The sequence below is a fragment of the Pteropus alecto genome, unplaced genomic scaffold (assembly GCF_000325575.1).
Source record: "Pteropus alecto unplaced genomic scaffold, ASM32557v1 scaffold98, whole genome shotgun sequence".
NCBI classification, from domain to species: Eukaryota; Metazoa; Chordata; class Mammalia; order Chiroptera; family Pteropodidae; genus Pteropus; species Pteropus alecto.
Genome location: NW_006443570.1, coordinates 11,298,159 through 11,313,992, shown reverse-complemented (window position 1 = coordinate 11,313,992; position 15,834 = coordinate 11,298,159). Strand labels below are relative to the sequence as shown.

The 15,834-nt window shown below is 35.9% G+C and overlaps 2 protein-coding genes across 2 annotated transcripts in view; both read left to right on the top strand.

The window, feature by feature from the left end:
- The window catches only part of HSF5 (heat shock transcription factor 5), a 34,318-nt gene extending 26,561 nt beyond the window's left edge, over window positions 1-7,757 (top strand). Inside the window, exon 6 of the mRNA XM_006924878.1 lies at window positions 5,483-7,757. Coding sequence (XP_006924940.1) covers window positions 5,483-5,553 — 71 coding nt within the window. The 3' untranslated portion in view covers window positions 5,554-7,757. The remainder of the gene's footprint in view (window positions 1-5,482) is intronic.
- A 4,253-nt stretch (window positions 7,758-12,010) lies between these two features.
- The window catches only part of RNF43 (ring finger protein 43), a 57,560-nt gene continuing 53,736 nt past the window's right edge, over window positions 12,011-15,834 (top strand). The window contains exon 1 of the mRNA XM_006924876.2: window positions 12,011-12,262. Coding sequence (XP_006924938.1) covers window positions 12,011-12,262 — 252 coding nt within the window. The remainder of the gene's footprint in view (window positions 12,263-15,834) is intronic.

Here is a 15,834-nt window from a genome sequence, read left to right as displayed (position 1 = left end):
ACTATTATTGCAGCCATCCTGGTGGGTGCGAAGTGGTTTCTCATTGTTCTCATTGTGGTTTTCATTGCATTTCCCTAATGACTAATGATGTGAGCAGCTTTTCATGTGCTTGTTGTCCATTTGTATATCTTCTTTGGAGAAAAGATCGTTTTTAACAACTATTATAACGGTATTCTATTTGATGAAATCTTTTGTTTTGATTAAATTTCTCTTGATTACAATCCTAGTATGTGATTTTAAAACAGGAGTTAGTAAACTGGGGCCATTGGACCAAATCTAACTCACTGCCTGTTTTTATATGGCCTGCATGATAAACATGGTTTTTACATTTCAGATGGTTGGGGGAGAAATCAAAGAAGAATATTTCATGACACATGAAGATGATATGAATCAAATTTCAGTGTCCATAAATAAAGTTTAATTGGAACACACAGCCACCCCCATTTATTTACATATTATCCATGACTGCTTTCACACTACAGCAGCAGAGTTGAGCAGTTGCAATAGAGGCCATATGGCCCACAAAGCTTAAAATATTTACTATCTGGCTCATTACAGAAAAAGTTTGCCTACTCTGTGTCTTACTGTGTTCAGGCCGCTATATCAAAAATAACCATAGAATAGGTGACTTATAAACAACAGAAATTTATTTTTCACAGTTCTATTAGCTGGAAAGTCCAAAGTCAAGGCACCAGTAGATTCAGTGTCTGGTGAGGGCCCATTTCCTGATTCATAAATGGCCACCTTCTTCCTGTGTCCTCACATAGCAGAAGGGACAAGGGAGCTCTCTGGGATCTGTTTTACAAGGGAACTATCTCATTCATAAGGGCTCGACCCTCATGACCTAATCACTTCCCAAAGGTCCCACCTTCTAACACTGGTCACATTAGGGGTTAGGTTTCAACATATAAATTGGGGGTGGAGGGCCACTCAAACATTCAGTCTGTTGTACTGTGTATTGGAAAGTCCTTGTTCTTAGCTTCTGATCTTTTCACAGCCTGATCATTGATGACCAGAGAAGCCCTTAAAAGAGTAAGGAGATACTTGTGGGGAGGGCTCACAATGGACTAGTATTCAGTTTAGTTCTTATAGATGACCAGATATTTTTTATTTTGATAAATACTAAATTAGAAGGTTAAACTATTAATGATAGGAACTAAATGTAAAATTCCTAAAGTATTACTTAAATTTCAATTGTCACTATCATTAAGAGTAGTGATAGTAGTGGCGCCTCAAGAAGGTTCCAATTCTCATAATACGTTATACTTTCATAAATCACGTGTAAAGACTCTTTTGGCCCCAAATTCTGAAACTATAATTCTAACATTAAATGTTGGAATGTCATTATGTTGCTCATTATCCTATTGAACAGGAGCATTCTGTATCCCAGAAATTATCAGGACCTGTATGTAATTGAATTATTTTGAAAATTTGTCTGCCCTGTTTTAAGTAGGGGCATCTTTTCACACTTCAAACTTTCTTTGAATTTTTTTTCAAATAAAAGACCTCAAGTTGGTTAGGTTTCTACACTGTATTGATTTCAATAGATATGCATTTTGTTAGAAGGACTTTGTTGATCGCAGTCATTGCCATGCTGTGTGCAGGCCTTGTGAGCACAGGTCGATTTCAGGAAATACCTTATGGATTGAAAATACCAAGAGGTAAATTAGATTCAATCATGCTCCCCTCATTTCTATGACAATACTCTAAACTGAATATATCCAAATAGTAGTATTATTGTGGAAGTTACACTCTTTTATGTTCTGATGGGATATTTATAGTTAAGGGCAACTGAATATTTAAGAGCAAAGTTCAGTTCATTCCTCAAGAAAGGAATTTTGTAGCTTTTGGATTATGGATGATATTTCATTAAAGTAATAGCCCCCAAACCCTAGAGGGTGCTCTCAGTAGGAATTAACATTCCAGAACAAGTAGATGCAGTGCCCTTATCCCTCAAGGCCTTTCAGCTTTCAAACCAACTCAGCTGCTGTGATTCCCAAACGCTTGTCTGATGAGTATGCAGGGTTCTCTTTTTTAACGAAGTCATATAAACCTCCAGTAGTAGCACTGTGCTAATCTGTGTCTTTTTTGTACTTTTATTGGTCTCTAGACTCTTAACTCCTTGATTGGTAGCTTTGCTAATGAAGGAAGCTCACTTTAATAAAATAACTATGTTTAGATGCTTGTTACTAGAAGCTGTGTGCCAAATGCTATTTTTTTCTTTACAATTCTTTTTTATTTTTAAAATTAGTTTCAAATATACAGTACATTGGTTAGACATTTATATAGTTTATAAAATGATCCCCCTAATTTCTCCTACTCTCCTCTGGTTTTCCACTGAGCCAATATATTAATGCTAACTGCAGTCTCTATGCTGTGCTCCGCATCCCCGTGACCAAATGCTATTTTAAAGCCCAATCATTAAGGTTAAGAGGGTTTGTTACTGACACTACTTCACATAACTCACTCTGAGGCTGTTACAGAGCCATATAGGCAGTTGTCATTTTAAGTATGCCTATCTGTGATGCGCTCTTGTCCATTATTTGGACCTATCAATACAATAAAGTCTTAATAAGCAATTAAATAAATGACATTTGTTCACTGAAGAAAAAAAGAATTAGTTTCAGTTTTCTTCAGTCTGCCTTGCATGAAATTTGTAGTTGCTTTAATAGTCTTTACCTTTGTTATCAGGAATTCATACTCCGCTTTAAAAGTTGGGGTTACTAAATCTTACTTTAGTATTTTCTATTATGATAATGCCTGTCCTTGTTCTAATATGGAGCTGGAGTGTTTAGAGAATAATCATGATTAGGTGTTACTCCTTCTACATCTTTTGGTCAGCTCTTAAAAATCCTGATGCCTAGGCTACACTTTGTACCAATTAAATCGGAATGTATGTATGGCCCGATCCTGTCTGATCTCGGAAGCTAAGCAGAGTCGGGCCTGGTTAGTGCTTGGATGGGAGACCACCTAGGAAGACCAGGTGCTGTAGGTGTAAAAAATTAAAAATGAATAAATAAATCAGAATGTATAGGGTAGGAAACATAGGCATCAGTATTTTTTGAAAGATCCTCAGATGATTCTAATGTGCAGCAAGGTTTAGAAACCACCGGCTTGACTTACTAGCCATATAGCTTAGAGGTTCTTCCCCCAGTATCTGTTTACTCCTCAGAATTAATAAGATGACCTTATAATAATGCATTTTAGTTACTTGAAAAAAAGATGTGACATATATAAGCTATTACTGTTATCATTATCACTATTTGTCACAAGCAGGAGAAGCGGCTATTAAAGTAACACTCTTGAACGCAGTTGCATCTTTCCACAATGCCAGGTTTATTGAGTGGAACCTTCTCAGGTAAACCAATCAGGTACCCACCCAGGTTAATACACACCAAACACAGGGGAAATACAGAGTCTTACATGACAGAACAAAGGGATGAAAGTCTTTATCTCCAAAGCAAGTTCTGTTGACTGTGGCAGTGTGGATAGCCGCACGTTGGTCCCAGGCCAGCAGCTATGATAGGCAGAAGGTCAGCGTTTTTGGCTCTCAAGACACCTGTCCATGATGCTCTTGGGTTAGGCTTGAGCATCATCTCTCAAGGTGTTCAGCTTACATGGACCTCACGAGATGGGATCCTCATGCTTATCGGCCCCTGCAGATGGGGGCTTATCCAGGGCAGTCATGGCTGGCATTTCTGTGGTGTGGGATAGTGCAATTACACCCTAAGGGCGTTCTCATTATGTACCAGTTGACGTTGCTGTCGTAGCTCCCATGGAATCCATTTTGTAAAGTCCAAAAAGTCCTTATTTCTTTATGTGCTGTACACTGTTATTTAGACTATAAAGAAGCCAGTTTTGTGGTAAAATATACATAATATAAGTTTAACCATTTTTAAGGGTACATTTCAGTGGCATTAAGTACATTAATATTGTTATGCTACCATCACCATCTCCAGAACTTTTTTTATCTACTCAAATGGAAACTCCGTTATCTATTACACAATAATTCCTTTCACTGCAGCCCCTGGCAACCACCATTCTACTTTATGTCTCTATAAATTTGGCTACTCTAGGTACCTCATATAAGTAGAATCATACACTATTTCTCCTTCTGTGACTGACTTTTTCAGTTAGCATAATGTCTTCAAGGTTCATGCTTGTTGTAGCGTGTATCATGATTTCCTTCCTTGTTAAGGCTGAATGGTATTCCATTGCATGTATATACTACATTTTGTTTATCCATTCATTTGTTAACGGACACTTAGATTGCTACCACCTTTTGGCTATTGTGAATAATGCTTCTGTAATCATGGATGTGCAAGAAGCCAATTTCAAGTGATAAAGTGATGGTCTGTTCTCTCTCTAAAAGATACTCATCTAGATAAATTACTTTTTCTTTATGGGTAGATTGTAGTATAGTTCACCAGATGAGCTAGTACTTTGCCCCCAATGACTGGTCTGCTTTTTATCAAATATGGCAAAAATTAGGAACTGTTCCAGAAGCTTTCTAGATTTTCTCAAAGGTGGTAGTAGAATTATTTTATTGAATCAGCTCTCTTGCCCAGGCTGTGCATCAGTCCCATAGATGCTGTGTTCTACAAATATAGCGACAGAAGTCTCTGTATGTCTAGAATGAAATAAAAGATTTATGCTGTGTGTGCTGGAGGCAGCTTAATTCCAAAATGCCACTAGAGCAAAATTGTAAGCCTCAAAACCAACCTGAAAAGGCTCCCTAGTCATGTTACTTTAGAAGTTATGAACTAATTAAATTGAATCTAGAAGCTATATCAGGATCCTTTTATTTCTGCTTGTGTTACTCAGTCCATTAGTCTACTTCTATACACGATCTTAGCTTTTTGTATTACAGAACCTAGTTCCTGAGCTGAGAGCTTACTTTTTTGCTTCTTTTCATTCTTAATCAACTACTCTTTGTCTCTTAACCTCTGTGAAGGGTATGCTTTCTTTTTTACAGACAGTTCAGATAGGTGTTTTTACAAGAGAAGAGCTATGTTAGTCAATAAGTAGAAAGTTTATGCGGGCATAAACTTTTGAAAAGTAGTGGTTACTGATTTTAACATATTTCTGAAGGCATTACTTTTTCATATTTCTGCAACCCACCCATCTTTCCTTATGGCATCAAAGAAATGAATTTTCATGTGTTTATTTCGCTCTGATCACTTTGATACTTTTCCTTAATTTTTCACTTAAAATAAAAGGCAATTGAAATGAAAAGAGGCTTGGCCACATCCGTGAAGGGATAGAAACTCTGTTGGTTACTTTGGTTTAACAGCTGGGCTATCTCTGTATGCTTTAGAGGTACAGTAATGACCTAAAATTGAGAATCTGAAAAAATAATGAATTTAGAACCAATTGTATAGGTGAAACATAAGCAACTTGTTCTTCTTGTCTGAAGACTTGTCTGTTGTACTCTACAGTCTGAGAAGGTAAGAGTGAGTAAACGAACCTTCTTTTTTTCTAGATCTTCATCTGCTGGTAGACGTGGCCTGCAAGCAGGAGCACTTTCCAAAGGAGGAAGAATTAAAAGAGTGAGGAATGGATGACAAATGTGACATTGTGCACTAGCTGTAGCTGGAGGCAGACTAGCCTTGCACATGACACACTGTTGGGATTTTTTCAGTTCTGTTAAGGAAAAAAAAACTATTTTTGTTTCGTTAATTGAGAATTTTGTTAATTGAAAATTGGGAATTTGGTATTTACTACAGCTGTTCAGTTCAGATTATTTACCTTGACAAACTACTAAACATCTAGCAGCCATTTTTTTATTTTTTTATTTTTTTTGCTGCCCAGATCCCTTTCAAATGAAAAGTCCTGGCCTTCATTACAGCAAGAAACATCTAAAACCTGCTGCATCTATGATACTGGAGAATAATCTGTGTGGTGCTGATTTGTCATCTTGCCTCTCTCAAACTATAATCAGCACAAATCCAGTGGGGAGTTCAGTCTATCTGTCTCAAGTCACAGTGTGATCCTTTTAGAGAAGATTGTGTGAGAAAGGAAGGCATGTAAGGTCACCAAGAATACAGGACTGGGTCAGGAATTCCAGGGAAGAAACTCTGGGAAAGAAATAGTTTTCTAAGTGATTAACCAGAAAATACTCTTACTTCCTAACCCAGCATTCTGTTGCAAGAGCAAGGTGTCCGGACTTGGACCATCCATCACACTTAACAGCTCCTAATTCTTTTATATTAATGGGAGCATTCTTCTATTTTCATATTTTTCTCTAATTTTAATGGTACATTATAAATGGTAAGAAGGTTTTGTTAATATATCACTTATTTAAATGTCTTCTAAAGAAAAGTATTTAACTTGTTTAATATATTTATAAATGCTGATAGAGTTAAAAGTTTTAAAGCTTTATATTTTTATTAATATTACAGGATAGAAAGATAAAGGATGCATGTGTAATATTTTTATTTTGAGGGTGAAATGTAAAATGTATGAACAAAAACATTGAGATTTACCACAGTGTTTTCTTATTTTAGATTTTGCCATTCAGTAAATATAAATTCTCATCTATATAAGATATTGTGTGGAAATTTGGGGAGAAACTGATTAATAGTCATTTAACAGAAGCTATTCCTCCAATTTTTTTAATAGTTTATGTCTGGTTGAAGCTTCTGAAAGAATTTTGGATAGTGGGATAGACTATAACATTTTTATCTTATCCCCTCTGTAGGATTCTAAATTCAAGTAGTAAGATTGTGGGACTGGTTTTTAGGAGAGGTATCTTGGTTGTCCAGTTTCCGTGGTTGATCCCTCACTTACTCATCTAATGACAGCAAGAAACTTTCTGATTTAAACTCTTTTGAATTGTCTAGAACTTTCTTATTGGATTCTGCTTCAGTTTTCCTAAAAAGCACTGCAGAAACAAAAGGAAAGCCTAGGAATATGAAATGAATTAAAAGAAAAGGCACTTAATGGTATGACATAAGTACTATGTTAGCATTGTGGGTGTAACAGTTCATTTCTTAAATTGCATTGTGCCTTCCCAATGATGTCAAACTCTGGAAATATTACAGAGATAGTAGTTTTTTGGAAAAGGATGAGCTCTGTAATGGTCTGCAGTGACTCAGTTTAGATATGAAAGTAGGTTCTGAAAAGTGACCTGTTTGGTCCATCTGATTAGAGTAGTTAATGTCCATGTGATGGGCATTTATTCATCTTTAATTAGCAAGATTTAAAAGATGAGCAGATTATCAGGACTCCTGTATCTTTTGGCCAGACTGTGTATTTTGGCAGAGTATGTGAAGAGGAGATCCAATTTCCAAATGAAGGAACTTTGCCTTTTCTCTGTCATGTTGAAAAGCTGATGTACTATGTTGGTGATATATTTTCCTTTAAATATGCCTTTCTTAGCTTTATATATGTTGAAAGAGATAATATCTTTTGAGGAACATGTGTCAAGCAGGAACCTTGGCATGGATTTGGTTTCAGTGATTTTAAAGCTTAATTAATGAAATGCCATTATCAGCTTTCCAAACTTTTTTTATATATGCGTACAACAGACCAAGGAGCTGGATCTCCTGCTATTCTCACATGCTTGCTACCTATCAGCTTAAGCTATCATCACTGACTGGGTAAAATGGAAAAAGATAAGATAAAATCTGTGTGTGAATTAGCCAGTAGGGTCTGACATAATACTAACAAGGTTCCTGACTAGCACCTCAGTATTTCAGCACCTTAAGCATGATAAATTTCAGTCAGTCAACAATAAAGTGAGTGTTTCAACTAGACTTGTTGTCTTGCTTGTTTTTACTGTTTGGTTAGTGATCGTTAGAAACCTTGGTCATTATGACTATTAATCATATTAGAGAACTTCAAAAGAGAATATACTCTGTTTTTCAAAGAATCTGACTTTTTAAGAAAATGTGTCTTGACACCCCCCCCCCATTTGCACTTGAATAGAGACTGAATCTTTAAAATGCCATTAAAGATTAGGACATTTCTTGGACATATTTATAGAAACCTTGTTTTGTGGAAAAGGATGAATGGTCTTCAGTAACTTTAGTCAATCCAGATGCAAAAGTAGATCTTGAAGGATGACCTGTCTCCTGTGTAAGATTAGATAATAATAGATGTCAGCGAAAATGGGCATTTCATTACCATAGTGATGGCATCTTTATGATATCTCAGAGGAAGTTGTGTGCATCAACCCTTGAAGGATAACTTAAAACCTTTAAAACCAGAGAATAATTTCTCTTGTTTACCAATTCTGGTGACCTAAACACAGTATATCAGTGAGCTACATAGAGCTGTTTTGTTTGATCCTGAGTGTCTCAGGGTACCCAAGGTCTTGATACATACTATCATCATTCCCGGACCTCAGAGTTTCCTCAAGAGAGGGCAACCACATTTATATTTTTTTTCCTTCTTTCAGCTAAGTGTGTGTATTAACTCTCAGGTCTCGGTCTCTTAATTCCTTTGCAAGTTTCAAGCAAGAATAGGTGAGGCAAAGTCCATTGGTAGCTTACTTTTTGTTTAGTTTAACCTTAAAGATTTTTTTTTATATATCATATATAGTAATGTATGCTTTGCATTATTTATGCTGTACTATGATATGGCATATATAAAATCAAAATATAAAATCATAGCAGATTTTTAAAAATTCTGTCCAGAAGAATTAGATCAATTCCTTTTCTTTAGGAAAGGGGCTATAAAAGGTCTATACTTGCATTATGTCTTTAATGCCCAACCAATAAAGAAAAAGTGCTAAATTAAGAATTTACTTTAGAATATATCTCCCTTCTCTAGGTTAGTTATTAGGCCTAAAATGCCACAACTATCCCCATAAACCTTCTTTAGGGAGAAAATGCTCAAGGTGAATAGACCACTCATACTTTTTGCTTTCAGAGGCATTATGTCATGTAATCTTTACAACAAACCTACAATGCAGTTATTATTTGCATTTTACAGATGATCAATTTGTACAATTTTTAAAAACTTTTAAAAAGATTTATGTTATGTGCTTCTTACCACAGCTTAAAGAAGCACATGACAGAAGTCATAATTTTTAAATGTGCAGCTCATTAGTGTTAACCACATTCATATAATTGTGCATTTGTGCAATTTGGAAAGATTAGCAAATCAAATAAAATGGCCACAATTAAATATAATCTGATAAATTTGAAAATTCAAATTTTAGAGACATATTAAAAACTTTTGCATTATTTCTAATGACAAGTTTACTGGAAGGGTTATGGTTCATGAATGTGGTAATTAGCCCCAAATTTTCTTTTAGCCTACATTCTTTTCATTAAGCATATATTTTTTACCCCTTTGCTTGTATTCATGACATAGATTTACTTGCAATCTTACATGGAAAGCAAAAGTCTGATCCATAGTATTGTTTCATCTCCCAGAGACATGAGAAGAAAATGACCGATTCCAAACTTCTGACATCAACCTGGTCTAAAAGCTCCACACAGGCACCGTTTAGAAAAGAGCTGCTAAATGTAAATTAGTAAAAGCCGAAGAAAAACTGCACATAAAATGGACAGAGTTCTTGCCAGGATAGTAGATATAAGACAACAGTAAATCAGTAAGTACTATAGCACAGGATCACTTTATTCTGGCTTTATGCCATTTATAGGCACTAAAACCTGGAAAAAGCAGAAATCTCTTTGAACTTATATTTCCAAAACCATGTGTTCATTCTTTAATCTTCTGGATTTCCTTTATGTTTTTTTCTCTTTACTTCCTCATACCACCATCTATGTTCTTTTGGGTGCCGAATCTGTTTAGATATTGTTTGAGTGGCCCTGATTTTCATGTGATAGCTCACCCAGAGAAAGGAATTGAGGATTGAATTGGATGCAGTTTGGCTGTGGCTCAATAGAGGGAGTAGAGGAGCTGAGAGAGAAGAGCAAAAGAACGTGTCTGGTTAAGTGTGCGCGCCCAAGCCGGAGCCCTAGCCAGCCGGGAGGAGGAGGGGCGGGATGGGGGGGTGGTTGCCTCTAGCTGCTCCACCCTCACTTTGTGTCAGCAGGTATAGAGCGTGATTGCAGTCTCAGGGGAGGGAGTCGAACTAGAACACCAATTACAAACCACAGGCTTTTTCCTCTAGGGAGTTGATCCAGAATTGTCTTTCTGGAAGGGAAGCACTCGAATCCTTCCGAACTTTCCAAGTCCATCCATGATTCAGAGATATTGCCTTCTCCCTCTGGGATTTTCTGTGCTCCTGGTAGTGAATTGTTGCTTTGCTTCTTTTCTCTTTCAAGATCTGATCATTTTATATGCTGTTCGGGGAGAGAAAGAACTTTTGTTAGAAAGGAGATTGCAGAAATGATTTTGGATCCTCTATAAGTGTTTTTAGAGTTCTTGGGGACAGTAGCTCTAACCCTGGACTGTTTCTGCCTCTGACCTGCATGGATTATTTTTCCAGGCTGCGGAGTTTCTCGGCACCTACCTGCAGTGTGGGGCACTTGGTTTGGTTGCAGAGTAAGAAGGTGGAAGAATGAGCTGTACTTGGTTAAACAGTTGAAATCTTTTTTTGAGCAGGATCTATAAAAGCATAATTGAATTTGTTTCACCCCCGTGGATTCCAGTGGGCCCGACAGCGCAACAGGTTTGCAGATTTCTTTTGAAATTCTTTTTTTTTTTTTCTCCCTCTGCCTCAGCAAAAGAAAAGAATCTGTATAACAGGTTCATGTTCAATTGCTTGGCTTTTCAGCACTTATTCTGAAAACTTTATAAGATTTTTTTAACTTGATCTCTGAACACAGTGGGGCTTTGTGGTTGATGTGCATTTATATTTACTTAAGGGTGCACATTTTAAAATTTTAGAATAAGGTTTTATTTTTGTACAAAGACCCAAATTCTCAAGTGTGCCTAGAAATAGCACAGATCTACCTTGTTCAGGCTTTTTACTTTTTCAGGGTATTCTACTTAGAGTCTGTAGACTAATCACCTCCCTACTCCCCCTATCTTTTATACCCCACCCCCTCGAGGAATTTGAAAACGTGTCAGGAATAGTCCTTTGTTTTACTTATGAACCTAGAAAATTACAGATTATAAGATTGGGATAATAAAGTAGTTTCCAAAAGCATCTCATGGGAAATCAAAGTGCTTGGCATTCTCAAGCAGGAGAATAAAAGCTGGAATCCGTAAGAGAAAGAAAAATAAAAATAGAAATAGGAAAAATAATTGGAAATCTAACCTTTTCGGATATTCTTTCAATTATGAAATTTGAAAAAGGTCGTGATGCTCAGGATTATCCTGTAATATGTGGAGACATATAAATTACTACCTAATTGATAGGCAAATCAGGTAGAACATTTAAAAACGATAGTATATTTAAGTTCACTCAAAGTACTATAAATTCAAGGCCTGGGACTTTGGCTACCATGAAATATATTTGAATGTGGAAACTTATGAATACATGTCATAGCATCTTTGGACATCTCTCAAGGTATGACCTCAAATATTGTTCCCTCTTTTTTCCCATTAAAAAAATTCTCCAGTGATCTTTAGTCTTTTTCCATTGACAAATCATGTGGCTTAAAAAGGACCATTTCTTCATTTTCTGAACTGGAGTTTTTCACGCTCGCCTTCGATGCATGGCCTTAGTTATTTACTTTGCCTTGTTTTGTTCATTAACATTAGTTTAGTGGCTCTACAGCTTGATGCATATGGAAGACCAGCACCAAGTGATCTGACATAATAAAAATTCAGAATGTGACATTCAACCTCAAGCAAAGTTGGAAATTCCAAAGAAAAGTGGTGCTATCTTTACTAATAATAGTGAAGATGGGAGAAAATGACATACCTGGAGCAGAAGTGGGCTGAAAACACCCTCTTCCCTGCCAGATCAAGAATGCCACCTGTTCTTGGGAATATGAGAAAGGAAGGGCCAAAACTATGACTTGGCTTTCTGAAACTGAAGCATAAATTCTCTCTTCCTTAATTTGTCTGGATCTGAGAACCTGCATTTGGTATTAGCTAGTGGAAGCAGTATGTATGGCCGAAGTGCATTGCTGCAGCTGGTAGCATGAGTGGTGGCCACCAGCTGCAGCTGGCTGCCCTCTGGCCCTGGCTGCTGATGGCTACCCTGCAGGCAGGCTTTGGACACACAGGACTGGTACTGGCAGCAGCAGTGGAGTCTGAAAGATCAGCAGAGCAGAAAGCTATTATCAGAGTGATCCCCCTGAAAATGGACCCTACAGGAAAACTGAATCTGACTTTGGAAGGTGTATTTGCTGGTGTTGCTGAAATAACTCCAGCAGAAGGAAAATTAATGCAGGTAAGGATAACTTTATTATATTTCACTTTCTATCTGTTTGAAATAGGCCTTTCTTCTTTACCTCCCGAACCAAATACCACACAAAGGCTTTTGCTGCTTAGCTTTATTTGTTCTATCTTTTAAGGATATTGCCTCATTGGCATTCTAAAGCAAATTCTTATTTTATATACTCAAGAAGAAGCATATAAATCGTGTACTTTAGAAGATCATCTGCTTATCTTTAACCCTGGTATTACATCGCCTTTTTAGATCCGCATAATAAGACTTTCTTTGCAAGCGATATATTCTAGACACAGTATTTTGATAGATGAAATATATGGGCTTGTATTTAATTGACCTGAGGATTGTACTCTATATCCTGTTTAAATCTGAAGTGAGCACTAAGGAGGTTGATTTTAATGGTCAGTAGCACCCTGAAATTCTAGAATGCCCTTGGAGCATATTTGATCACTGTGTCACTTTTAAAATTCATTCAAGCTTGAATGCTATGGCTGGCTTTATACCACGTGCGGCACCCTATGCTAAGCCCAAAATGGAGAGGACTGGATTACAAAATGGACACAAGGTGTAAACTTACCTCCCAATCACTTTGGTCTTGTCTACACATAATTTTATTATTTTCAAAATTTAAAATTTAACATCTGTTTTTTATTAACTCACAGAGTCTTTCAGACAGTTTCTCAGGCTTTCAGGCTGTGAATTTTGCCTGTTAATTCATAGCCTACTCTTTATGTGTTGAATTTATGAACTTGCTGGGGCCATAGCATTTCATAGATGAATTGCTCATCCTCCATGGTGAAGCTAGAGCCTAGAGGGCTGTACCTTTTTAATGTGGCATTCCAGTGTCTTACTCCATAAAATTATGTTGCTTATTGATTAAATTTTATTTTATGAAAGAATACTTGTTGCTGTAGCTCTTGGACACAAGCTAAAATATTAGATATAATTCCCCTCAGCATCCAAGCTCAGATTTTGATTTTGTGATATGAGCAGAACCAAAATATTATACGAATTTAAATTTTGGTCTATGTTGAGAAAGAAGGTGGGAAAATTTAACAAATTATAGAACTCTCTTTTCCAAACGTGGATTTTTACATATATGATTTAGCGGTTCTTCATGATCATTTCTTAGGCAATATTTTGAAGCTGGGATAAGTGAAGTAGAAGAATAATTGGGTGAAATGGAAGGCTCTGCTGTTTAGAAAAATAAACAGGCAAAGAAAATGTACCTGGAAATACAGGAGTAAGAATTTTTGGATAGGAGTCTATTCATTTAATTTAAACTCTACGATGGAATTAGGAACATTTAACAGTTGAAACGTAAGTCATTTTGAATACAATTGGAAAGGAAACTTTTTTTCCCGACTTTGCCTAGTTAATACCCTGAAGCATGAGGGTGCTCCATTTTATTTTTTTACCTTAAATTATTTTGCTGTAGAACCACATTTTGATATCTCTGAGGTCTTTGGGAGCCATACTAAGCTTTGTGCTTCATTAATGTCCTGTGACAGCATGTTCAGTGGGTTAATTATATACTGTATAAAGTAGTGTCCTCTTTTATTTTAAATTTTTTGTCTCCTATTAAAGCTGTACATATAGTTTCTGTGTATTAATAAAGGAAAAGAGATTTAAGAGGCACTAGCCGGCATTCTCTTTGCCATTCATCGTTTTGTCAATCTTTGTCTGCTCTTTATTCTTTTTCTCACTCTGGTAAATTTTAGTAATCTTTTCTTTTTTTTTTAACTGTTAACATTGATCCTATTAGTATACTTTAAGTATTGTTTCTTTATTTTGTGAAGAGGGAATTTCACTGTATTATTTAGCAAGGCCTTTAGGCTTTACCGTAGTTTGCGTCAATTTTCAGTCTTCATGTTTTCTGGCCACGTAAGCTTCTTCTAGGTCATTCATAAAGTTGTTAACTAGCCTAGTATTAATCTCTGGAGACTTTTAATATTGTTTCTGTTTTTTTGACTATTAATCAATTTTTAATCCACAGTATAGTTACTAAATTTTCTTAATAATCTCTTACAAGAGAATTATTTTTAAAAGACAAAAACAAGCTTTTGAATGATATGCATCACTATTCTTTACCCACTATTTGATTAACTCTTTCAAAGAACTCTAGTGTGTTCGGGACACATGGTTTACACTTCTAGAATCCATGCCGTTCATTCCTTATCAGATTACGCTGCAACTCAGGTTTACTCAACTGTGGTTAACCAAGCCTTCCATTTAACTGGAGTTCTGTTTATATCTCCTTAAGTTGTGTTTTGAGGTGCTTCAGCTTTCTTGGTGGATAGCTGTACCCTAGTGTTACAAATATAAAGGGGTCTTCTCTGTTGGCTTTGAGGAATTTTGGATAATTCTACATATCCTTCTACCGATGAGTTATTTTAGCTGCCTGTTAAGTTTGATTGTCTCCAAAGATGCAGTCAGGTCTTTGTAAAATTGGGTTTGCTATGCATTGCGTAGTGTAAAGGTATGTAAATAACAATTTAAAAAAATAATAACCTTGTGTGGTTCCCGGAATTCCCAGAGAGTTTAAGAAAATCTGACATTTAGCTCAATTAATTCAGGTATGTATAATTTTATAAAGACCAAATTAACTGGATTTCGCTTGTATTACAATTTTAATTTTTTTTAAAGAGAGACATCCCTTGACAGTGTACTTCCCAATTTGTTTAATAATAAAATGGACCATAGAATTGTCTCTAAAATAATTTTCCTTGTCTCAACTTCATCTGATGTCTATATATACAAGGACATTGAAGATCAGGCCTTGGTGAATTTTTGTCCTGATTCTTATACCTCACTCTTTGTGCTTAGGTTTCTTTTTACCAATAGTAGTATCCATTCTACAAGATACGTTCAAAGTTTTTTAGTGTAATATTCTTTTTATTGTAATATTGTACTAGAAGAAAGTACTAGAAGAAAGTCACAATAGAAGAGGAAACGTTGCCTTTGCTGTATTTCCTTCATTTCTCAAGTCCTCTCTTTTCTGTTTCAAAATTCCCCATCTTAGCCCTCACCAAATTATATTGTTTTCCTTTCTTTTTTGCCAAAAGCTGCTTCTTTGCATTACCATATCATTTCACATTCCTATGCATGTTTGCCATTGTCTTTAAAGTATCTACTTCTTTGGAAGACTAAAAAATTTTTTTATTTCAAGGAAACTTTTCCAGATTTCTTAATTAATTGGCAGTGACTGATAAAGGACTAAATAATAGTGATTCTAACTTCTTATTATTTTTGTTTTTCATTTGAATATATTCTTTTTCTCCTTGTTTATACTACAGATGGAAAATATGTTAAAGCTTATACATGACAGAATTGTCCAGTTTTCTATTTTATCTTTTATCAATATTTGTATTATTCTAGTAATATTATTGCTACCACTTCTAAAAATGTTTACAGTCCTATTTTCTTTCTCGATTCTTGTTCCTTTTTCATAAATGTTATTACTCAGCAGAACAACTCAGAATGAATCTTTCTTCTCAAAGCAAAAGAGCAAGAAGATCTTAGTGTAGTGCAAGAGAGGTCCCCAGTTCTTCAACTATCACACTCTTCCTGCT